At 46.6% G+C, this 24,676-nt stretch overlaps 1 protein-coding gene across 9 annotated transcripts in view; it reads left to right on the top strand.

The window, feature by feature from the left end:
- LOC121359949 (lethal(3)malignant brain tumor-like protein 3) overlaps nucleotides 1–21,947 on the top strand; it is a 42,472-nt gene extending 20,525 nt beyond the window's left edge. For 8 of the 9 annotated variants that reach the window (XM_041479365.1, XM_041479359.1, XM_041479364.1 and 5 more), the window contains 9 exons: nucleotides 3,005–3,115; nucleotides 4,267–4,381; nucleotides 4,482–4,581; nucleotides 5,386–5,562; nucleotides 6,902–7,033; nucleotides 7,412–7,473; nucleotides 9,926–10,092; nucleotides 14,568–14,630; nucleotides 17,908–21,947. In XM_041479365.1, coding sequence (XP_041335299.1) covers nucleotides 3,005–3,115; nucleotides 4,267–4,381; nucleotides 4,482–4,581; nucleotides 5,386–5,562; nucleotides 6,902–7,033; nucleotides 7,412–7,473; nucleotides 9,926–10,092; nucleotides 14,568–14,630; nucleotides 17,908–18,036 — 1,056 coding nt within the window. In that variant the 3' untranslated portion in view covers nucleotides 18,037–21,947. Of the gene's footprint in view, nucleotides 1–3,004; nucleotides 3,116–4,266; nucleotides 4,382–4,481; nucleotides 4,582–5,385; nucleotides 5,563–6,901; nucleotides 7,034–7,411; nucleotides 7,474–9,925; nucleotides 10,093–14,567; nucleotides 14,631–15,880; nucleotides 15,922–17,907 lie in introns of those variants that run through there. The other variant, XM_041479363.1, reaches the window with a different exon arrangement.
- The last annotated feature ends 2,729 nt before the right edge of the window (nucleotides 21,948–24,676 follow it).

Here is a 24,676-nt window from a genome sequence, read left to right as displayed (position 1 = left end):
GAAGGTGTTTCTCTCAACCTTGAGACAGTAAGCTTTTGTTTCTTTCATTGCAATTCAGTGTGTTTATCTGGAATCTCACTGTGAGCAGAAACAAACCAAAAGCCTCTAAAATAACTGTACTTTTAATTTGATTTTTTTCCATTCCACGCTGCTGGCTCACCTTGCTAAACTTCACATTATGTTTAAAAACTCTCCTTTGCCATCATGACACTTGCCTTGGCTCCTTTCTCTGAAGTGGGAGTTGCAGGTTAATACCTGCTGCCCTCCTGTGTATTTTTGTGGAAAGGTCTTTGGGACTGAGGAGGAAAAGCAATCAGGGAGGCCTCAGATAAGACAGGCAAAAATCTGGCCAGACAGATTTGATAATTGCCAGATTTCAGCAGGTGTCCACATGAGGTTAGTGCAGGCTGCAAAATGGTGTCAGGGAGGTGGAAGAGGTTTTTGCCTCTTCAGAGAACTGTAGGGCTTTAACTGGAGTTTTCTGCAGCACATCCAAAACATCCCTGGGATTGAGGTTTCCCATAGCTGGGAACCACCTTGGAGCCAGGGGCAGGCAGGATGAGGAGTGGAGCCTGTCAGTGGGACACAGCTGTTGCCCCAAGGGTGGACTAAGCTCTTTTGAAATCCCAATAGAGCTGGAAAATGTGAACTTAAAACTCCCAGCCCAAGTCCTCTATAAGATTTGTCGTTGTGGCTTCTTCCCTCAGATTTTCAGGGTATAAAGTGTGGTGAGAGATGTCATCTGAACATAAGAGGGCTTTGCTCAGGACAGGGAGCCTGTTCAGTACTGAGAACTCCCTTCTTTGTAGTCTTCCAAAGTGAAGTGTCTTCCCAAGGGAGATGCAGCTGCCTTGTCTGCCTTCTTTCCTGTTTTCCAGACATTTCTGCAGCCATTGTTCTGCTCCTTCAGGTATAAGGCTTTGAGAGAAGAGTAGAAAGACCAATTCTGGCCCTCATGAAACTCCAGAGTGCAAATTAGCATCTAAAATTGTGTTTCAAAAATGAGACAGAAAAGAAAAGGTATTTGATATATCAGAAGTTAATAGGACTCTTTCAAGATCAAACCTCAGGGGTTTTTTTGGCTTGGTTGGACTGAAGTGCAAATAAATGGCAAAGGTATTGATTTTTTAAAAATAATTATTATTATTTCAGCTAGCAATTACAGGAAATCAGTATATAAAATGCGGGTTGAGAGCCAGAACAGGCATTTCTCACTGAATTAGCTTTTAACAATTTTAAAGAGCTATCTTATGTAGTCTGGAGACACGGGTCATCAGCACAAATAGCAGGTCCTGGGTCTGGATTTCTGCCCTCTCCACCCAAAAACTCAGGAGACAGCTCCAATGTAAGCATTGTTATTTCACCCATCCTCTTGGGCTGGCAATTCCAAAACATTCATAAGCTATTGCCAAAAGGGCAGCAACCCTTCAGCAAGGCTTAAGCAAAGAGTCTGGCTCCTCTTCTGGGCAGGATTTGGACCTTGAGCACTCAGCTCCTTCTTCAAGGAGGACAGACAAGGTTGGCTGGTTTAATAAGATGTTCTTGAAAGTAAAAGCAGTTTAGATTGTCTGTTTTGTGGTGTGTCCAGTGTCTGACAGCCCATTGATAGATGTCTGTGTCCAGGTGAAATGGCCAAAGAGGAACTTCAGGTGTGGAGTTAAACCCCTTAGCTCAAGAGTGCATCTCCTTCCTGCCCCCAGCCACTGGCAATAACAAGGGTAAGGAAGACTGGGAGGGAAGAGTGATTTTAATAATTCATTAACCTAGTCATGTTCAAATAGACAATTTATAATTTCTTGCTAAAACCCTCACCTCTGTGTGCAGAAGTGAAGAGGGACATGTTTTGGATGACCATCATAACCCCCTGCTGAGGAGGTCAGAGGAGGAATTTGCAATCAGATAAATAGAAAAATTGGTAAAAACTGCTGCTTAGAGGTTACATAGTGTACTGCAAAGGGCACACATCAGGTCAAAGGACATTCTGGAGTTTCCCCAAAATCTTCAGGGTTTGAGGAAAAGGGTGAGTGAACCTCTGCAGGGGAGGCTCTGCGGCCAGAGCTGCTGTGAGCCCCAGCACAGCAGCTCGCAGCAGTTGTTCATGAGCAGCACAGGTGTTGTCATAAGGAGTAATCTGTGTAATGAGGGTAACTCTGATAGCCAGGAGCTGTAGCTGATGCCAGGGAGGATGTAGGGTAGTGAAGAGAGGCTTCACCCGATGGCGTGTTCAGATGTGAAAAGTGGGGAACTGGCCACTGTCCTTGCTGGTGTGACATCACACAATAGTCAGGTTGGAAGAGAGGCTGGAGATCATCCATTCCAACCCCCTGCCACGGCAGAGTCACCTGGAACAGGTGACACAGGTGGATTTGGAATTCTGCATCCAGGCGGGTTTGGAATGTCACCAGAGACAGAGACTCCACACCCTCCCTGGCCAGCTGTTCCAGTGCTCTGCTACCCTCCATGGAAAGTTCTTCCTTGTGTTGAGGTTTTAGTGTATTATTTCAGGGCCATTGCTCCTTTTCCTGTCACTGGGCCCTCCTGGAGAGTTTGGCACCATCCTCTGACACTTGCCCTGGAGACATTCATATGGACTGTTGGGATCTCTCCCCTCTTGGTCTCCTTTTCTAGAGAAGATCTTGTCCCTGCCATGTGGGAGGTGTTCTTTCAGGCTGTGGAGCCACTTGCGATGGTCCCTGGCCTTTTGTCTGTGAGGGAAGGGTCTCTTATTCTGGCTGGAACAGCTTCTCTGTGCTGAGCCACCTCAGGCTGCCTCTCCAGCAGTTTGGGGCTGCTGACAAACACTCAACTAAGTCCTCTTGGAATCAGTGATTTTAACCTCTTGGAAACTCTGATTTTAGCCTCTGAACAGTCTGCCATGTGAGATAACCCAGAGCTCCAAAGGCAGCTAGGGATGGATGGAAACTGAAGCACATTTCATTCAGAGCAGGTGCCAGCTCTGAACTCCAAGGCTTCTTAGCATTCTGCCTACAATCCTCTCTTCCAGCGTCCTCCTCACGGATTCCAGGTTAATATGAAGTTAGAGGCTGTGGACAGACGAAATCCCATCTTGATAAGAGTGGCAACAATCATTGACAAAGACAACCATCGCATTAAGGTATGACCTTGCTCCCAAGTGCAGAGCCTGTGCTGAGAGCCCTGGGATGGGCAGCGCAGGGAAAACAGCGCTTGGGAACAAGGAGCAGCAAACAACAGCCTGGCAGCTGCTGTGGCATCCAGGCCTGCCCAGCTGGAAATGGTTCCTGTTGCTTTGTTTTGCTGAAATCTGATGGAATTGGCGTGGTGTAAGTTACTGTTCTAAAGTAACTGTTTTGAACTAACACCTGACAGTGTGATGTCCCATCTCTTGGCATATTCCCTGTGATCTCTGTGACTGATGGCAGCAGGAGCGTTCTGCTGGAGAAGCTGCCTGACTGTGTTTTTTTCCTACCAGGAAAGGAAAACCCAAAGCAATTTAAACCCTGGTACATGTGGGAAGCAGCATCATTCTCCAGTGCAAATTTGTCACATAAATGCATTTTAACCTAGTCTTTTCATGCAAATATATTGCTCACATAATCTGTTGTGCTTTGGCTTCTGAGAAACTAAGTATGAGCCAGCTAAAGTGGAGGCTGCACTGATGGAGACTCCATGGCCACAGATCTCCTTCCCAAAGGGTGATTACATGGGCAGGAGTGGAGTTCACTCCCCATTAGCTGGTTAATTGTGAGTCTCATTGCTGTGAACAAAAGCCAAGCTTTGCCAGTCCATAGTGGCATGTTACTCAATTCATGCATTGAAACTTTCCTGCATGAACAACCCAGTAGTCTTTAAACTCCAGTGATCCTCAGTCTCTGTTAACCTGACCTGGATCTGAGCTACTGCCAGTCTCTTCAGCCAGCAGAAAATTGCAGCTTGTTCACTGCAAAACTCACCAAACTTGTTGGCTTTTATGGGCTTTGGGATCCACAGAAAACAAAACAAATAAGCATTGTGTGTGCATAGCTTTGGACTTCACATGTTAGAGCATCCCACGGGCTGTGCGGTGACAGACTGTGTCACCAGAACCTGGTTATTCTGTGAAACACAGATGCAGGAAAACAAAGAGTTAACTGAGCACAGAGGTGATTTTGCCTGACTGAAAAATTGATCTGAAAGATAGAATTAATCAGCCCCAAGCTGAGCAAAGTGAAACAAAAGGGGTAGTTAACATAAGAACTGAGTCGTGCCCTGAACTGTGTCTTTCTCTGACACTTCTGCTTCTTTCAGATACATTTTGATGGCTGGGACCATCACTACGATTTCTGGGTGGATGCAGACAGCCCTGACATCCATCCTGTAGGCTGGTGTGACAAAACTGGACACGCTCTGCAGGTCCCTCTAGGTAAATACAGCACACGCTGTTGTTATGCTGGATAATTTCCTAAGTGCAATCTGCTCCTCATGTGCAAATCTGTTTATCTTCCGTTTTTCACTACTCTCAGGTGCTGAAGATCCAGAGGGAGCAGTGGGACAGACGTGTCCTACTCCAGGCTGCCAGGGGATCGGGCACGTGCGGGGCCCCCGATACGGAACACATTACACGTATGTGGATGAGTGCTGTTAATGGCAATAACAACAGCTGCAACAACAACAACAATAATAATAATGATACAGCACCAAGCAACTGCACCGCACTGAAATGATCTCAGGGTAGTTATTCTGGAGATAGCTATAACTGCAATCACAGCTCCCTCTTGTGTCTAAGCAGGCTGTTTGAGCATAAATTTTGTTTATACCACTATAGTTGTGATAGCTGCAATGCAAACAGATTCATTCACTCCAGTTTCTACATTCCAGCAGTACTGAAGGAGTTATATTTGTGAAATGATATACCCAAGAACAACATGCAAGAAGGCAGTTACTAAGAGGAGAGGGCATGGGTAGGATGTTAAAGTCTAAGTGAGGAGAGGTTGCTCTTGTTTTGATTTCTTGTGTGCTCTTGGAAGAGGAAGCTTTTTCTCAAGTAAATTATTTTAAGAGCAAGAAAACAATCTCAGGTGGGAGGTCAGAAGACCTGGTAGCTTATAATGCAGCAAAGGGCTTTGAATTTTTCAGACTGAAAGTTGCAGAACTCTGTTGATTCATGAAATGTTGTTCTGATAAGCAAGTTAGAGAGGATGAGCTCTTCTTGTCCTCTGCGGTGGCTCTTTAACAACATGACTTTGGGTTTTAGTTCTGCCATATAGTCCCCTGCTTTCTCACACTTAGAGCTGAGTAATGGCACCTCCTGAGTGTTTGTGGCCTCATTTTTTCTGGGTTTGTGATGGGTTTCTCTTCCTGAGGTAGGGAAGACTGTATGACTGTAAAGCTTTCATTGTCTTTTCTCTTTTTGTTTCTCCATCACAGCTTAGTTGGCTGTCCATACTCTGATGTGAACCTCAGCAGAGAAAACCTCTTACAGGACCGGCTGAGTGGGGAGAGACCTTCCCCTGGGAACATCATGCAGAAAGCCAGGAGGCTGGAGACCCCTGGCCCATTGCTGGGAGCAGGGGAGTCTTCTCAGGGCGACTCTTCACAATCCAGGTGAGCTGGATTTTACTCTTGGCCAGGTACTAGGGAGCAAAACAATTTAAAAGGATGAAAAACACTGGAATTGGCAGCAACACAGCGGAGCACTGAGTTCATCTGTCTGTAATATTGACGTGTGCCCCAGTCACTCTTAACACGGAGCAGTGCACTTCTGTACCCTCATATGCCTTAATAAATTTCTTGATTCTTTAATCCTGGTGCTCTGGTCATATTCCAACAAAAGAAATTGCATTCTGTTTCCCTAAATTTTTCTTTGCTGTTTCAGTTTGAAATATGTTCTTGTCCTTTGTTTCCTGTCCTAAAACTGTCAAGCCAAGGCTATTTTGCACTATTAAACAGTACCTGTCATCCATCCTGGGTCGGCTGAGCACTGTGTGTGTATCACTTAGCAGCAAGCAAGCTGAGCACTCTCAGATACTTTGTTTTCTCACAAGAAAATCTTGCGACTGAGCAGCATTGATGGAAACTGTGCCTTGGTTCTTGGAGTGCAGGAGTCGGTTAAACCTGTCATGGGACAGACCAGGATGTGAAGGATTTTTAAGATCATTTTTAGTCTTCACAAATCCAGTCTCACTAGGGCAAACTCCAGCAATACTCTGATTTTTTGTTGTATGTGAAGGCTTCTCTGTATTTTAAAGTTCATCTGTTTGTTTAGATTTATAACATTTTCAAGATCTATTTGTCCAGAAAAAAGGAATGAATGCTTCTTTCTCCTCCCTAGCCTTCACGGCCAAATTGCTTCCTCCCATGCTACAACTATGCAGGCATCTTCATTCCCTAATTTCCACACCAAAATTGATTGCATTTCAATGGCACTTTTACCATAAAGCTCTTGTGAGATTCTGAATTCTCACAGAATAAGTGGCATTTTAGAATTGTAATATATTTCTTTTCTTCTAAGTATTTCATTTCCTGGTAGTGGGAGGTCCGAATTCAGCCTGTAAGTCTGGTATCATCCTTCTGCTTGTCCTCCCTTGGCCAGCTCTGTAGCTCAGTTTATGCATCAAACTTAGTCATGGAAACTCTTAAATGTTATCCAGAGGTATCAAGTTTCAGAAATCTTAAATCTCTTGCTTTCACCATAACGCAGTGGTTTCCTGTAGCTGCTGGGATCAGAGCCTGAGTCTACAGAGGCTGATTTATTTCACTTAAACTCTCTCAATCCTTGCAGAAGAGGAACAAAGCACTTTGTATTCATGAAGGGAAGAGGAGAGTTCTGCCACAAGGTGGTGGTTGTTGCTCTCACTTGCCAGGGGCAGCCAGCTTTGCTCTCCTGTGGGAAAAGGGAACAGAGGATGTCAGCTCAGCTACTGTCATTTATCTGTCTTTCCAGAAAATCTGCACCAGACAGTGAAAAGTGGTGTCAAAGCAGCATCCACACTCCATCAGAGCAATCGGAAGACAGTCGGGAGAGAGGCTGGGGAGAGGAGGATTCCTCTGCAGACATCAAAGCCACACCAAAAACGTAAACAAGACTTTTGTCATGCATTAACAGTTGTGTTTCTTGAGGCTGCTGCTGCTGTATCTGAAATGAAGATGTAAATAACAAACAGCCCAACTTGACTGAAGTTTGGCAGCAGAGTGTTTTACAATGACATGGTGAATCTCTTCCCTTCCTCCTGTTGTTTTGGGCCCTCTCTTTTCTGCAGTAAACTCAGATCTGAGTTCAGGCCATGAATTCAATAGAACAGCCCTTAGCTCTGAGAGATGTCAGGGATGGAGCTATTGCTTGTTTTAAGAGGAAAAAGTTTTTAGTTTCTATAAATCTCATGTATCTTTGTATGGAGAAGAAATTACATTCATTTCTGTGTCTTCTGAAATGTTTTGTAATTGTTGCTTTCAGGCTCGGGTGCTCACATGCCTATATCAAGTTTCAGCTAGTGAAACAGGAAAGCAATGGGAAAGGTTGGTTAAGTTTTATTCCTTCTTTCTGTGTGTGTGCCTATCTGTGCAATATCCCCACAGTCACAAGGATCATTGAGAAATCACAGATTTTTTTGTCTTTGATTCCACAGTCAAGAGAAAACACATGCTGGAGATGTTGGCAATTCCTTTAAAATGAGGAGAAAGGGTAAAATCACTTAGAAGTGAAAGGTTCAACACTTTGTAGAGTGGAGCCTTGTATTTATTAACTGAGAAGACAAGTGTGCACTGGTTTTTGTGCCACTGCTAACTCCTCTGTAGTGACAAGGGGCTCCTAAACAGTCTGTGACCTGTGTCAGGCTGGGACAGAGTCAGCACAGGGCTCAAGGGAGACTTGCTCAAAACCTGGCAGATAGTTTAGGTTCCATCAACCCCTTTTTTTAGACCCTCATGGTTATTCAGAAACATATTCTGAATCATTGGAGGGCTTTTTAAAGGTTCTCTGAAGGATTAAAAGGAAAACGAAAAGCTAAATGGAAAAACAGAGTGGTTTTTTTCCTGGTACGTGACAGGTTAAGTTTTCAGAGCAGCTTTCTGCTATCACTTTAGAAAACCATATGCTTAACTTTCAGATTTACTATAAAAAGCCATTTCAGAGAACAGAGCTGACCAGGCTTTTAGGAGGATTTAAGATGGTAATAAGTCTCCAATCAAAAATAGCTAAGCAGGCACAAACTGGGACAGGTGCCTGGATGTTGGGGTTTTTTTTATTTTTTTTTTTATTTTTTTTTTTTTTTTTTTTTTTTTTTTTTTTTTTTTTTTTAATACTCATTTTTACCTAGTTCTGCAGTCAGAACTGAGGGTTCTGCTAGCTCCAAGCTGCAGTTGCAGCTGGCAGGGAAAGCTGCCCACTTTCCCATCACATTCACCTTCCAGGGAGTGGTGGAAATCAGGGGAGGGAAATGCAATCATCCAATGACCTGTAATTTCACAATTACCCAGAGCTTTCCTCCCAGCTGTGTTTAAACTATGAGATCACTGCTTCTTTGTCAGAGGGAAAGTCACTTGTCTAGGTCATGGTTTGGGTGCTTAGTCCAAGGATTTGTGCTTAGTGGAGAAAAGGAATTGGTCTGAGATGGAAGCAATGCCCACCCAGCAGGAATGTGGCAGTGGGGGAGACCTTAGGCACGAGTGGGACCTCCTGGAGCAGGAGGTGGGGACAAGACCAGGTGCTGTCTGTCCCCACCACTGCAGCAGGGAAGGAGGGGGTGACAGCCCTCTCAGGAGCAGGTCCTGTGCCATCTCTCCACCAAGAGCTCCTGAACTGAGCAGTTCTTATTCAGGTTTTATTTATCCTCCCTTGGTTTCATTATTAGAAATTTAATGTTATTTGGTGCTGTCTCATGACCATTAGGGATGTGGCGATGAGCTGAGTGGGCTCTGAGGCCAGGAGAGTGACCGTTCACTAGGAGAGGCTTTACTTCCAGAGCTGCTTCCCCTTCAGCTCGGGGGCAGCTGGCAAACCCCGGGAATCTGCTTTTTCTTTGTATTTCTGCCATTTTCCTTTGTGCATTCCACATAGTGACTGCTTACCCCCTGCATCTTACACCCAAGCCCAGTGAGAGCCACTCAGCAGAGCAGCAGAGTAGGAGGGGCAGCAGGGGCAGCAGTGCAGCAGAGCAGCAGGGGCAGCAGGGCAGCAGAGCAGTAGAGACAGCAGTGCAGCAGGGGCAGCAGAGCAGCAGGGGCAGAGCAGCGGTTGCTCCAGGCACACGGAGCCTTCCCGAGGGCTGGGATACAGTGGGAATGCTCGGGGATGCCACGGGATGGCGCTGGGCAGCCTGCGGCAGGGGGGGGGTCGGGGGTAGCCCCCCGTGCCGCTGTAAATCAGAGGAGTGCTTCCCAGCCTGCTCCCATCCTCTGCCTGGCTTCCTGTTGTATAACCAGCACATCCCTGTAGGACCGTGACTCTGCACTGCTCCAGTGATCTCATTAGGGAGGGGTGATTCCTTCCTCCTTTTTTTGCCTTGGTTTTCAGAGCTTCACTTGACACATGAGGAGGGAGTTGATGTCTGGAGGTACCTTGAGCACTCCTGGCCTGGGAGTTTCCTGGGGAGTGAGCCCAGGCCATGCTGGCAGCACAGAGCTCTGGCTACAGCTGGGGCTGGAACGGTGCCATCAGTTCCCAGCTGAGGATGCTGTTACCAGAATTCCTCCACCTTGTCAATAAAATGCTGCAAACATCTTCTCTGTTAGCAGCATGACATCATTTTCCAGGGAAGAAGCTAACGATAAAGCCTCCAGCCTGGCAATCTTGTCTTTTTTTCCCCCTTTCTCCTGCTTGGGAGGGGGAGAACGTCCTGAGAGCGCCGTGTGCCACACAGTAGCCGTGCCTGGCTCTGCTCTCCCCTCCAGGCTGTGACCCTTCTTCCTGCTTTGTTGTAGTTGCTCCTGCTTGAAGCCTGGCTCTGACTTGTCTTGTTTCCTTTTTCAGGCACTGATTTGGATCTCCAGCAGGCCCTCCACCAGTCTATCTTCATGCCTTCCCTGGCCTCTAACCCGACCCACCGCCTCCATCTCTTCTGGGAGCAGCACTGCAGGCTCTTGCCGGAGGTCTCGGGCCTGACAGCCAAACAAGTTGCCAAATGGACTGTGGAGGAGGTGAGTTACCTGTTCCCTGTTCTGCTCTCCCGGGATGCAGGAATGCCAGAGCACTCTTCCTCTGGAGTGCTTACTGGGAGGCATGTTTATTTCCTTCCCTCTCCTAGGCAGTGCTCTTCTGTTTGCTGTGCATGTGCCACAGCTGACTCAGCTGGAAGTTAGACCCAAGACCCTTTATCAGGGAGGGGAAGGACTCCTGTTAACCCTCTGGTATCCACAGCTTAGTGCCCTTAACAGGATTCCCTCCCTCCCTCTGTTTATTTACCCCTTGATTTCTCAGTCCTCAGGCCTGAAGCATTATTCTGACAGCAGATTCCCTTTCTCTGATCTCCCTCCCCCTCTCCTGTGACTTTCCTGCTGATTCACTTTTACAGTGCAGAGAATTCCAAACTGCACTGTGCATGCCCACTCCTGCTGCATCTCCCTGCCTGATTCCCTAGGAACAAAACTGCCCACAGCCTGACCTGATTTCTGGCAGAGGTAGCTGTGCAGCTGGAGATGTGTCTCTGCAGCTCTTGAGATGTCTCCTGTAATTAGGTGGTGTGTGAAAAAGCCAGAGTGTTCTGTGTGCTGAGTAGTTGGTTTTTGCCTCGATGCCTTGGGCATAAATAATATTTCTCTCTGCGCTTGGGAAGTGGTTATAATTTGGATCCTGGTGCTTAATTGCAGGACATTTATTTCCAGAGAAATGTGCTGTAGAGTTGTGCTTGCAAGGATGCAGGGAATCTGCAAAGCAGGAAAAAGGTACTGCTGCTCATGATGCAGAGAGGATCTTCAGAAACTTTTAGAAAGTGCATTTTCCCTAAGATAAATCCTATCTTGACTTTGTTCTTCATGCTGGAGGAGTGGTAGGAGTCTGGTGGGATTTGCAGTGATGTGGGAGATGGGAACCACAGCAGTTTGACAAGGGACAGAGCAATTAGTGCTGATGTTTTAAAACCTGGTCCTTTTTTCTGTTGAGTTGTTGTGGTTTGGTAGTAGTGTTGGGTTTTGGTTGTGTTTTTTTGTTCTTTTTAATAAAAATGTCTTAGAATTAAATTCATACCAAGGAGGAAAAAAAAATCTCTGAAAGATTTACTGTTCCCGTCCTTTTGAGAAAGCTTCCAATGATTTGTCCAAAAGACCTTTTATCAAATCAATAAAGTCAGAAGCAGATAATCCTCTGACATGATAATCAAAATCTCTTTCTTTTGGATAAATCGGGAGGCTGCTTCATGAGAGTACAGTGTCAGGATCCAAGCCAAATAAAATTTGTCCTTTGCAGTTGACCTTTAAAGCAACTGCTGGGTAGATTTAACTGGGATATTAGTTTGATAACAGATGTGTGTGAGTAGGGACCACAGACATGGATGCAGGGCACTGGATATAGTGATTCAAACCCAGAATAAACTGAACTCTGCTGCACCCTGAAACAACTGGGGAACTTTTGGTTGCTGGTAGCAGTGTGAATGGCACATTAAAAAGCTCAGTTGCAGCACCACAATGTACTGGCTGAAGTCATTACAGGTTTTATCTTGAATTTCAGTAAACTGCGTCTGGTTTTGAAAATCATCTTCATCACAAATTCCCAGAAGAATCAATTGGGGTTCTCTCTGAGCATTTGCAGGATCAGCATGTGCAGTGCAATGCAGCCACAGATCTGGGAGTTGAAAGCAGCAGGACTTGCTGTGTTTTAGGGAGTCCAAAGTACATTTGGTCTGTCGGCATTTGGGCTCCCAACATCTTCCTGCAGGGCAAACATTTGCCATTGGGTTGTGCTTTGAACTCTGCTGCACAAAGGAGTCCTGAAGGAGTCCAAAGGAGTCCTGTGCTGATCTGAAACAGGAGTGATGGGGGTGTAAAATTCTCCTTTGGTTTCAGGCTGAAGAACTGTTTTTATTTTACAAAACCCACATTAAAGAAAAAAAAAGTTGCTTTAATTTTCTGCTGGTTGAGAGCAGCTGAAATGGCAGAGCAGCAGCAGTAGCAGTATTTAGGGGCCCTCAAGCTAAGAAAGTCGTGGTAACACTGAGCACTCACTAAGAGAAGTTACTTTAATGCTGCTTTGGTATTTATTGAAAGCTTCCTTTCATGTTTTCAGAGCACATACTATTGACTCATAGAACATTAAGATGTGCTAGAGTTGTATTGTTCATTAGTTAATCCTGCTTCAAATGCCAGTGCCTGGGCAGAGGGGACTGTCCTTTTGCCAAGTGTAAGTAGATTTCTAAATCACAGTTCCTCTGTGACCTCAGAGGGGACCAGTCCTGCATTAGCTGTTGAAGGGGTGTGGTGTGGGGCTGCCTCATCACCACGGGCCATCAATCCTGTGCTGATCTCAGTGTGTCTGCCACACATCAGCACCTTCCAGAAGGGTCGTGTCCAGTTTCCAGTGTGTTCTCAGGATTGCACAAAGCTCTTTTTCAAAGCCCTTTCCCTTCATCAGTGTGCTTTGAGAGTGTAAGAGTTTCCAGCAGGCAGTTCTGAGCCATGGAATGGTTACAGCAGGAAGGGCCAGGAGACTTTTACCTCCTTATAGAAAAGCTCTGATCCCACTGAGATGTTCCCAACCTGTCCAACACCTGTCCCACCCTCACTTTGAGCCCTCCCAGTCACAACCTTTCTCAGGGTTCAAGGCTTCCCTGCCAGTATTGTGGGGTTGTGTAGGATTCTTGTGGTGTTTGTTCTTGTGCTCCCAAGCCTCCCTCGTCCCTCAACTGCCCTATCTTGGTTTTGGAGCCCTCCTCCCCAGCAGTGACAGCCAGGCAGGTCCCTGTGGCTCAGTGGGGTCTGTCTCGTGTCCAGGGGACCTTCTCTCCCATTTTCTTCTCTTGCAGCTTTCTTCCCTCTCTGTTCTCCATTCCTGGTAAACCCCAGGGCTGCTGTTTGCTCAAGAGACCTCTCCAGTGATGCAGGGAGCTTGCAGTGTCCCTACAAAGGACTTTGGGGCAGATCAAAGGTCTGTCACTCCGTGTCAGTGACAGTAGCCAGCAGCAGTTGTGCAGGGAAGGATACAGGAACAAGCCAAGCCCAGGTCATTCCCTGGAGATGTCTGCCAACTTCTCAGTGCCACAGACAGTGAAGAGCACTCAGCTATTGCCCCAAGGGTCCAACTGTCTTGTAAATTCTCAAAGAAGCCAGACCTGGCAGAACGATTTTCATTTGTGTTTTAATTATTAGCAGACAGGGGGACTCAGAAGGAAAGCAGTGTTTTGTTATTGGTTATTAATAGGAGTTTACACTTCTACAGAAGAAATTTGGAGTCACCATCTATCAGAGACATTTTAGGGGTTGCCTTTGAGATGGAGCGGAAGAGGAGGACAAAGGAGAGGGATGCTCTGCTTTCAGGTTACATAACAGAAACTGCAGGAGTCAGAGCTGCTCCTGCCAGGGCAGAGCAAACCCGGAGGGCACTCTGAGAGCCCCGTTCTGCCTGCCTGGAACTGGGGGGGAGGGAATGACTCCAAGTCTGGGGGTAGGATGGTCTGGAGGTACAGAGATGTGATTTAGGGGAGACTGACAGTTTTGAGTTGAAGGGAGCCTGAATCTGACAGTGACCCCTCCCAACTGCTTGTTTGTGTACAGGGAAGAAATGTCACATCTGCAACAACTCACATGGTTATGCCTCATGAAGCAGAGCTGCTCCTGCAAGGGAGAACCCAATTAACAGGAGATGTTTGTTCTGATTATGCCTCAATATACAAATCTCCTGTGAACCAGTGAAGCTGCAGCTGGAGAAGACAATGCACATTAAGTCATCCTCGACTGCACACAGGGCTACTCCTCACACTCTTTGGTGTTATATAATGTAACCCCAGGGCTGCTTGCATGACTCCAGGGAGATTATTCCAAATGTTAACAGATTCCTTGCCTAGAAAGGTTTTCCCTGATGTGAAATGTAAAATTAATCCGCTTGGTTCCCTGGATCCTGTGCACCCAGCACAGATTAAATGAAACCAAAACTCCTTTCCTTCTCTTCTTCGTTCCTTCTTCCTTTCCAGCTCCTCTGCCTTTGCATTTTGGTAAACCAGCAGTGCTCGTTCATTTGGTTTATCTTGTCTCTTACAGGCATGCCATCTTGGGAAATTGTCTAAATCCTTTTTTCATGTTAGTTTTACTTTCCAGCAGTACTGTAGAGAAAGTGAAGTTGTGAGTGAATTTAAAGTAGTCTAAGCCATATATAGCTTTTTATCTGGAAAAGTAATGTTGATTCTGTGAAAACCTTCTAGAGGAGTGGAGAAACTGGATTCTTACAAGGAGAGAAATGGTCAAATGGCAATAGGGGCAGTTATTGGTGGTAGCCAAAATATGCAGAGGAGTTGCAGCAACAACCCAGCCCTGATTTCCATCTATATCTTTCATTAATGTGAGAGTTCTTAGTATTAAAGTTTTAAAAATTCTTGCATAGGGAATTCTCATACAGAAATAAAAGGGTTTTTCTTCATGGTCTCTCATTTTAATTGTCTGTGTTTCCTTTCTCTTACGTGCAATTGCAGGTGGTGAACTTTATCCAGCGTTTACCTGGCTGCAAAGAGCAAGCATCTGTGTTCAGGGAAGAGGTAAGTGGGGTGTGCCCAGACCCTGTGCTGCAGATCCCTGGAATTACAGCAGAGAGCTCAGACCTGCTCAGCCATTTCATTGCAGAGCAGTGGCATTTAGGAGGCAGCCTCAGCATGGAGCTGAATTCCACCATGGCTAATTGCATCCTGCTGCTTTAAATTTCCCCTGCAGTTTCAATCATGGAGCTTATGCTTAACATCCTGTCTTGGACCGTTGTGCCATGGTTTTGGCACTGCTCTAAAGATGCCCTGTTGGAATGGTTAGTGAGGATCTCATCTGCTGCCTCTAACGAGGATATGTGCCTGTTTCTCCTGGGGAGCCTGGCAGGCACAGGGATTCCCAGGAATTGTTGGCTTCCTCTTGTGGGCTGGGGTGAGAGCAGGAGGGGAACCTTTTGTTCGACAAGCAGAGGTCAGAGGGAAGTCAGAGCATGTCCTGTGTGAGTTGTGTCCTGTCAGTACTGCCATGGGCTGGGCTCTGGTCCCATTCCTGGTGTGTTCACCATGGCCTCTGGGAGACCTCCGTGGGCACAGGGTGTGGCTGTCCTGGTTTTTGGCACAGCTCTGTAGGTGGATCACAGACAGGGATCTCTTGGGTGTTTCAGCTTCCACTTACATTACAGGTATGACTTGGAAGTTCTTTAGGAGCCCCCAATGAATTTGCACAGATGCACCTTGTCCTGGACTCATCACGGTGTGGGCAGCTCGTTGGGGGTGGAATTCTTCCCCTCTGTCCTGCTCAGGTGATTCCCCACCTGCAGAGCTCCCTTCAGCTGTGGGCACCAGCATCAGAAGCATGTGGAGCTCCTGGAGTGAATCCAGAGGAGACCACAGAGATGCTCCAGGGGCTGGAGCCCTTCTGCTCTGGAGCCAGGCTGGGAGAGCTGGAGGTGCTCCCCTGGAGAAGAGAAGGCTCCAGGGAGAGCTCAGAGCCCCTTCCAGGGCCTAAAGGGGTCCAGGAGAGCTGGAGAGGATCTTTAGATGAGGAGTGACAGAACAAGGGACAATGGCCTTAACCTGAAGGAGGGTGGGCATTAGAAAGAAGTTCCTCCCTATGAGGCTCTGGCACAGGGTGCCCAGAGAAACTGTGGCTGCCCCATCCTGGAGGTGTCCAAGGCAAGGTTGGACAGGGCTTGGAGCCTCCTGGCATAGTGGAAAGTGTCCTTGCCCATGGCAGGGGGTGGAACAAGATGAGCTTTAAGATTCCTTCCAACCAAAACCATCCCATGGTTCTGTGATTCTGTCCTCAGAGCTTTCCTGTGTGACTGTAAGAGCGCCAGGGAAGGGCTGGAGCTACTCCTCCTGCATGGCAGTGACTGGAAAGGGCAGGTCTGTAATGGATGTCTGCTCCAGAGCTGGCTCCCTTTCAGGGGGAATCAGGCTGCAGGGCAGTTTGTGGATTTATGTATCTGTGTTTTGTTTTCCCTTGTTTTATAAACTGTGCAGACTCACACAAAATAGGAAACAAAAGAAACAGAGGCTTGCAAAAAGCACTGTCCACAATGTGACAATACAGCGGAATACTCGTGAACTGAATATAGTGGGAATAGTGAAATTTGTTCAAATGAACCCATCTTTCACTGTAGCTGTGTTAAAGGGATTTCTAGGGAAGGTGCATACAGAAGTGAGATGTACCAGCAAATCTCCCAATAAATCCAACCATTCTTCATGTATTTTATTTCTTCAGGTCCTGAACACAGTGAATACTTTCTGGTTCTGAGAGTGCCATAGCCAGTCTGTTCTAATCCTTATTTTCTGCAGCCTCAAAGTGTGGTTCCCTGTGCCTGATTTAGAGGGGCTTGTGTTGTTTTTCCAGTTTATGCTCAAACCACATTGTCGGTTTGAAATTAAAATCCTTTTAGCAGTTTGTCTTTGGCCAGAATACAGGTGTGAGTGAGAACTGAACTCCCCCACACTGTCCAGGATCAGCCTCCAAGTGCTTCATGTCCAGGACAAATAAATCCCTTGCAGGGTTCCCTTGGTGGGGGACTGGAGGGGGATAAGTTCCTGCTTACATTAGGAGTGAAGAGAACAAATTGTGCACAGAATTCTAAAACCCATCCAAATAAGATAGAACAAAGGAATGAATAATAAAGCACAGACTTGCTTCTAGGTCCAGTTCAGGGCAGGACTGTTTAAAATAAGCAAGTGTAAGGAAGTGCAGTGAAAATGAAGCATAGGAATAAATAATGTTGGACACAAAACCATTTTGAAATGTAGGACTGTTTTCCAGCAGTTTTCTGCTCCTCTTGACTCTGTTATTTAATTTAAGCAGCACAGTCCTATTTGTTTCAGGCTATTTTTAACACATTCATTGCAGCAGTGTAGACTTGAGGCAGCTTGAAAATAAGATTCAAGGACATGGTGTGGCCATCTGTGGTCTGGGAACGTTGCTGTCATTCCCAGTGCAGGAATTAACTTCCCAGTTACTCTCAGTAGCAGGTTAAGTAACTTGCTGAGGGTCTCTTGTGTGGTGAGAGTGAGAAAACCAAATCTCCTGGCTCCCAGCTCTTCGCTTTAATCATGTGTTCTCTGAGTTTATTCTATGTTTCCTCTTGCACCAGGCATTGACATCCAAAAATACTCTATTTGGGAAGACTACAAAAATAGCAGAATTGTTATTCTGGCTGGGCTGACTGTCCAGTGCTGTGTGCTGCACTGGTGAGCATCAAGTGAGAGGAGGAGACACTGTCAGTCTCTGTAAATGGATTTTAATGGAATAACTTAGGGAGACACTTAATGTTTGTCTGTGTCCATTAATCTTTGGCTTCATCCCTGCAGCATTTGGGGTTTATATTAATTATATCTGTGTTGTCTCTGTGGATGTTCTTGCTCAAGTGAATTTTTAACCTTTTCCAGAAACAGCGTGTCATGATTTACTCGCTGCTACCTACAGCATCCTGTATTTTCACATGGTAGTATGTTCATCACTTACTTAATTTGCATCTAATCAAATATATGTCCTTGTTGATGGATTAGGAGACTCTGTTTTTCCAGCCATATTGCATCTTCACTATGCCTTAGTCTATATAGCATATGGAATCATGGAATGGTTTGAGTTAGAAAGGCTCATCTCATTCTGCCTCTGCCATGGGCAGGACACATGGAGCTTCTCCAGTTCTAGGGAAAGCGCTGTGAGATGAGGTCTGTGTCCTTTGGAAAGGGGACATCATGGGGTGTAGGGCCAGAATAGGCAAGAATCCAGACTGACCAGAAGTGCAAATCCTGCCTGTGCCTTGGTGGTTAATCCCTGTCCTGTTTGTGTTCCAACCTCCAGCAGATTGATGGCGAGGCCTTCCTGCTCCTCAAGCAGAATGACATCGTTAAAATACTCAGCATCAAGCTGGGCCCTGCCCTGAAGATCTACAATGCTATCCTCATGTTCAAGTCTGCAGAAGACAACTGAGAAGAGGCTTTTGGCAGATCCAGGAGGACTTGACAGCTGATCTTCAGCTGTGAGCATTACAACACGCTGGACAGGTGGATTGGGACTCTGATGTATTTTAAGTAGAATTTAGTAAAAATGGTTTGAGGTTATAAAAATCCTGCCACAGTCTGGAATATGAGGCAGCTTCACTTCCAAGAAGAGGATATTATTATATTTTGTAATTGAATTTGGTTTTGATATATCAATCTCTTTTTGAGATCAAGAAGAAACCTCCAGTTCTAAGGGGAATCCAGGGTAGCACTGGTGGAGCTGCAGGAGCAAGAAGAAAGTTTTGAGTAAGACTGGCTTTGTGTCCAGTGATAGTGCCTGAAAGACTGAGTGATCACCAGCGAGATTAATGTGCTCTGTGTAATAAGAGAGAAAAAATATGCACTTCCAAGCAATTCCCCCATATCCTTCACTGCTGTGACTCAGGAGCTGACCTTTTCAGGACTGATTGTTAAATTCCAGTTTTTCATACTGATCCTGGTTGTTGTGATACCCTTGGCTGCTGGGCTGCTTGTACCCTGGCAGGAAGGGAGTGTGGGCAGAGGGTTTCCATCAGGGATGACTTGCATTGGTTCTGCCAGCAAGCAAAATATCCTCATTCCTGTCATTCCCTGTCAGGTGGGCTTTGGTTAGGCAAAGATCCCATAAGGGCATCTGCTGCTGGAGACAGAGAGATGTGTTTTAGCTGCAATTCTCCCATCAGTGCTTTTGTGCAGCTCCTTCTGTGCCAGGAACACCTGGCAAAATGGCACAATCAGGAGCACTTGGGCATTGGTGTGTGTTTGTTCTTGCCCTCTCCACTGTCAGCCAAATGCTAGGAATAGGAGTTGGAAAGCCAGCAGTGGCCAGAGAGTGTGTGTAAACAGATTTCCAAGAAACAAATGGCTTTTCTTTTGAACCATCCAAACTGATGAATGTGAAGTGCTTTGGTCTTTGTCCCTTGAGGTGGGCTCAGGTGTGTTCTGCCAGAGAGCTGGAGGGCAGGGCAGCAGGCAGAGCACACAGGGATGTGAGATTGGAGAGGAATCAGGACTTAAACAGCAAAATAGGGAACAATTACTTCCCAAAAGAGAGCTGCTGTGTGTGGGGAAAGGTGTGGAGCCTGGGGCTGTGTTCCTGCATGTGCAGCCTGTGCTCTGGCTGGGAGCACGGGTGGCTCCTGCTCCAGCAGAGCCAGTTTAAGGAGCATGCCCATTGACATCCTGGGTGAGGGTTTCTACATGGGCACTTCCCAAGTTGTCCTCTCCCCATGGAAGCCCTGGCAGATGGGGTGAGTCCTGCTGGGCTCCGTGTGATGTTCCCATTGCTGCTGGCAGCACCAGCTCGTGGCTCTCCCTTTGGCCACTCTCCCCGATGGCTGTTTGGCTGTTCTTGAACCACCTCAGCTCAGGCAGACCTTGCAGCCCCTCATCCATAGCTGCCAGGCTGAATCCTGCGTGTGGGAACCCGTGGGAGCACTGGGGGTGTGACCTGGAGCTGCCAAAGGCAGGTTCTGCCCTCAGCCTCTGCCAGGCTGTGTGGGTGTCTCAGGACACTGCATGGTGATGTCATCCATCCACAGGCACCTCAAACTCCCTTGGCATCTCTGCCACCAGCGTGGCTTCCCAGGAGCTGTCAGGAACAGAGTGAACACGCTGTCCATGACTGTGTGGTGACACAAGGAACACACTTGTTCCCCCTTCCTGTGTCACCCACATCCTTTGTCCAACCCTCCTACTGCTGAGAAGGTTCTTGTGACTTGTCTGAAGCAGAAGGTTCCTTAAAACTGTAAATAGAATCCACACCCATGAAGCAATTCAGTCCTGGAATAATATTTAGAGCAGTTTGTTTCCATGTATTTTTTATTTTTAATAAGAATTTTAGGAGTTTAAGCCTTCACAGAGAAGACACAGGTTTGGTGGGATATTTAATAGCTGAACCATTAAATATCAGCCAGGCAGCTGCAGGGGAGAAATTTATTGCAGTGTTAAGGACTAGGCCAAGGGGTGAATTTAGTTTAGTAAAATACATTTTTAGTATGATAACCAGGATATTCACCAAAGAGCCACATTCCTTTATCCCGCTCTGCACATCCAGTGTCAACATTAAGACTTGAATTGTAAGTGGCATGTCCTGTCCTCTGACAGAACTCACCTTCTGGGCAAAGCAAAATTGTTTCTTGACAACTGGAACAGAAGATCCAGAGCTGGGCTGTTTTATTCCAGGCTCTCCACTGACTTGCTAAATAATCCTGAGCCCTTCCTTGCCCCAGTTCCCCCCTCTGTGACACCCAGCCAGGTGGGGCAAGTGCAATTTTGCCTTTTTCTTGTTTCAAACAAGCAAGTCCTGCCAGATTTTCTGTTTCACCTCCTTCCTTTGGGAGCCTGATTTGGGGGGGACAGCAGATTGCCTCTAGCAATAAACCAAAATATAATATTAATTCCATTTCTTTTGCTATATATAGGTGGAGGATAAAGAGAATCAGTTAAACAAGCCATGAGATTCTAGTCAGTGACATTATTCAAACAGAAGAGAAATCTTTAATCCTTGGGGCTTCCGAGCCAGCTGGATCAAAGAGGAAAATGTGTACTTGGAGGTTGTTCAGTGACAGCCAGCACAGTGCTTTCAGCAGGGGGGAAGGAGGAACCTTTTAGGGATGAAAGAAGGAGGAATGTGCTTCTTGTGCCTTTTTTTGTAATCTGATAATTGTCTTTGTAGAGCAAGCAAGAATGTGCACACATCTATTACCCACTCCTTTCCTAAATATAGCTGTATTCCAATTAAATCCAGCAACTTCACAGGACAAAAAGACTTCCAGTGTCTTCCCTGGACATATTTAAAACTCCCTGATATTTACAATATAGCAAAAAAACTAAGCCATCTCATCTTTTAGCCCCATAACTTAGGAATTCATCAGTTGCTGGTGCCATGCCGCTTGTGTCGGGGCGTGCTGCTTCCCGCTGTGTCTCAGTGAGTTGTTCCTGCTGCCAGTCCAAACTCTGCTCTGCACGTTCCCAGTCCTGCTCCAGGCCTGTGCCATGGCCAGGGCTCTGCAGAGGCCTTTGATTATCTGATGCCTGCCTTGTGTAATTTGAAATGTGCACTTTGAAGCAAAAATCCAAAAGTTTGCTCTGTGGGGAGCAAAACTGAAGCTGATTAATGTCACCTGGGGTTGGGAGGATTTTGAGTCTGCTGGATGTCAGCAAGAGCCAGTTGTTGGCCCAGCTGAACCCACGAGCCTCTTAGCAATACAGGTATATTCCTTAGAACCAACTCGGAGCTGTGACAAGTTCCCATGGGCCAGCAGAGCAGTTAGGAATTTCCAGTTCCCAAAATCTTATTCCTGGCTGTGTTTTTGTTCCCTTTTTGTTGTTTTTGAAATTCAAAGCAATCAGAATTTTTCTCTTTTCCTCTTCTTCTCCTCGGCTGGAAGTCCTGTTAAATTTTTTCTGTGCCATCACCAACAATCATCCCCGTAATCCAGTAGCAGCAAATTTCAGCTCTGGGTAATGAATCACATTAAAGTTGGACAGGAGCATTTGGCATCGCTGACAGCAAAACTCTGCCGCTGAAGGAAAAGCCCAACACTTGGCCCAGGGATAAGCCAGTTCAGCTGTACAAGATTTCCTGCGTGCTACTTTTATGCCCTACTTAGGGATTTATACCACAGAGAGCTTTAAAGTTTTTGACATCCCCCCCATGATGTGATAAGCCAGCTTATTTTGGAGATTCCTTTTACTTGAACTGGAAGCATGTGCAGGGGAAGAGAGCAGGGCCTCGGCTCAGCCTCAGAAATGTCTGCCTGTTTTAAACCAAATACTTGAGCTTTTCCACACTAGCCATGACCTTGCACTCCACTGATGCTTTCCTCTGGAAATGTGAATAAAATTAATATAAGTTCACAGCTGGTTTGTTTCTTCTGTGTGTGGGGCTGACCTCGGCAGTGCTCAGGGAGAACCGGGGCTGGCTGCCCTGGAGGGCTGGCACCGGGAGGGCTCAGCCATCGCATCGTTGTCCTTCCCTTACGCGGCAGTCACAACACAAGGCAGCATCTTCATTTTTATCTCTCTTGTCTGTATCTCTTATCTCTGTACTTGAGCTCTCCTTGATGTGTTCACAGGACAGCACTGGCTGCTGCAGCTGTGCCTGAGTGTCCAATCCTCACTCTCTTCTGCTGCTTCCAGGTTTTGGTCATAGAATCCTGGGATGATTTGGGATGGAAGGGACCTTAAAGACCGTCCAGAGATGGAGTAGCTACAGCTTTTCTGGGCAATCTGTGCCAGGGACTCCCCATCCTCCCAGGGAATAATTCCTTCCCAATATCCCATGTATCCCTGCCCTCTGGCAGTGGGAAGCCATTCCTTGTGTCCTGTCCCTGCAGTCCCTTGTCCCCTGTCTCTCTCTGGGTCTCCCAGAGACCCTGTAGGCACTGGAAGGCTTGTGGTTTCCTCTTGAATTCCTTAAGTCCTCGTGATTTCCTATCACAATCCCAGAACTTCATCTTCTTAAAGCAGCTCTCCAAGTTGGGTTTTTAACTAAAGATAGCAAGAACTTGTTCTCAGTATGAATGAATCCATGTTAAAACTGCATTTTGGGGTCTGTTTGTTTTCCGTTATTGCCCCCCTGAGCTTCACTGTGTGTCCATAACCATGATAATTACCTTACCTTTTCTGCTCTAATCATAATTAGCTGATAAATTGCAAACCATTCTCTAATGTCCCCCAAAATGAGGCATTGAACCTTTCCTCCTGCTCCTCCCCAGGGGTGTCTGGATCTGCACCTGCAGCAGGTCACTGATCCAAGGGCAGAGGAGCCAGGGCCACATTGGCAGCTGAGGTTTGCAAACCTTCTGAAACTAAAAATATTGCAGAGTTGGCTCCCAGCCATAATTTCTAAACTATCCCATCTTCGGAGTAAACATTTGCTCTCATTGGTTTTTCCCTTCCAACGTTTTTGCTTCTATTTAAACCGTGGTTTGTTTGCTTTTGTTACCGTGATCGGATTCCCGGTCTGGGGAGCTGGGCTGCTTGGAGCAGGCTCAGGAACATCAAATGCTGCTCTGTACTCTTGTTAGTTCCCTTGGGGCTGTGCTGGGTTTTGTGGCTGTGTCCTTTGCACTTCAGAGATCTGAGTTTCTCCTCAGCAGCAATTTTTTTTCCCCCGCAATTTTGACGGAGAAGTTTGAGCAGAGCAAGGAGCATCAATCACTCAAATGGCTGATTGCATTTGCAGATTATTCTGTTCAGGCAAACATGGAATTTATTTGTCCCAAGTCATATTTCTCCTTTGGCAGGGAAAACCTGTGGTTGATCTTTTTGCCTGCTCAAATTACTCTTTCGGCCCCGACCATGCCCTGTGGGACTGGTTTGTCCCTTGTGCCAAGATCCATCACACGATGCTCAGTGGGGTTTGCAAACCCCCTGGAGGGGTCTCTCATTTTATTGGGTAACCTGCTGTGGGTGTACAAGGAGGGGGTACAAACCCCAGCTCTCACCTCACACTGTCTGGATCCTGCACCACCCTGGTTTCCACAACAAACCTCACCTGACAACCTAAAATTCTCAAATCCTACAACTTTCTCAGGAGCAGGAACTGTAAAGATAAACCACTGCACTCCCCTGACAGGCCAACCCAGTGGGAAAAAGGATGTGGGGATGGATGGAGAGGAAACCTGCTGTCTCCATCCTGCACTCTGCAGCTGATGGGCAAATTCCAGCTTCAGGAGAAAAAGACAGTGCTGGAGTGTTCAAGGGAGCTGTGCCCAGCCAGCTGCAGAAGTGCCAGACCTTTCCCAAATACCACTCCACTATTTATTGACTTTGCCTGTCACTTCCCCTAATATTTTCTTCTCCTTGCCACCATGTACAGCCTCAGCTTATTAATTGCCCCATGACACTTTCTCCTCTCTACATTATTCACCATCCAGACACTTCTAATGTAAGCAAGATATTTTTTGGAGTCAGATACATTTGCTGCTGGAACATTTCCAGCTGTTTCTTCAAGAAATGTGCTGAAGGCCTTTGCAGAAGGGTATCAGGCCAGAGCCCCCAGAGATGCTGGTTTTCCCCCAGGAAATCCCTTCCCACCCATTCCCATCCCAGACCAGGGCACCAGTGACTTCAATTGTTTGCTTTGTTCTCAAAAAAAGGGTTATGGCTTCACCATCATTCAACCTAGTGCCCTCACATGTCATCAGCAGTGGGTCTTTTTGGGCCATAGAATGGCTTTTTTGCAGCAATGCTGGTTGAAGGAGCTTTTTAAACCAGAGTGTTGTCTACATCCCTTTCAGCACTTGACTCAAATTCCCCGGGTGTTCAGAAATGCTTCCAAAAGGTTGTTCCAAACTGAGGTGGTTCTCATGGTTGGGGTCATGGCTGTGCTGGAATCCAGCAGCTCTGTGAATCATGGTTGCCAAAACACCTCCACTATGTACACCCTCCTAAAAACCCTCCTAAAACTCCAGAGGGGATTTTTCCGCTCCAGGCTGAGGTGCCCGGAGCCCGCGGCTCTGGGGTTTGTTATCCCTGGCAGGACCGGAGCAGGGGAGGCTGTGCTATGTCTCTGCTACTCAAAGTGGGACCACACAGCTATTCAATGAGTCTCCAGATGGTTTTCACAATGTCTTGAACTC

Source organism: Pyrgilauda ruficollis, unplaced genomic scaffold (genome assembly GCF_017590135.1).
Source record: "Pyrgilauda ruficollis isolate IOZ18807 unplaced genomic scaffold, ASM1759013v1 scaffold48, whole genome shotgun sequence".
Lineage (NCBI taxonomy): Eukaryota > Metazoa > Chordata > Aves > Passeriformes > Passeridae > Pyrgilauda > Pyrgilauda ruficollis.
Note: the sequence above shows the minus strand (reverse complement) of the source record. Positions and strands in the feature narration are given on the sequence as shown.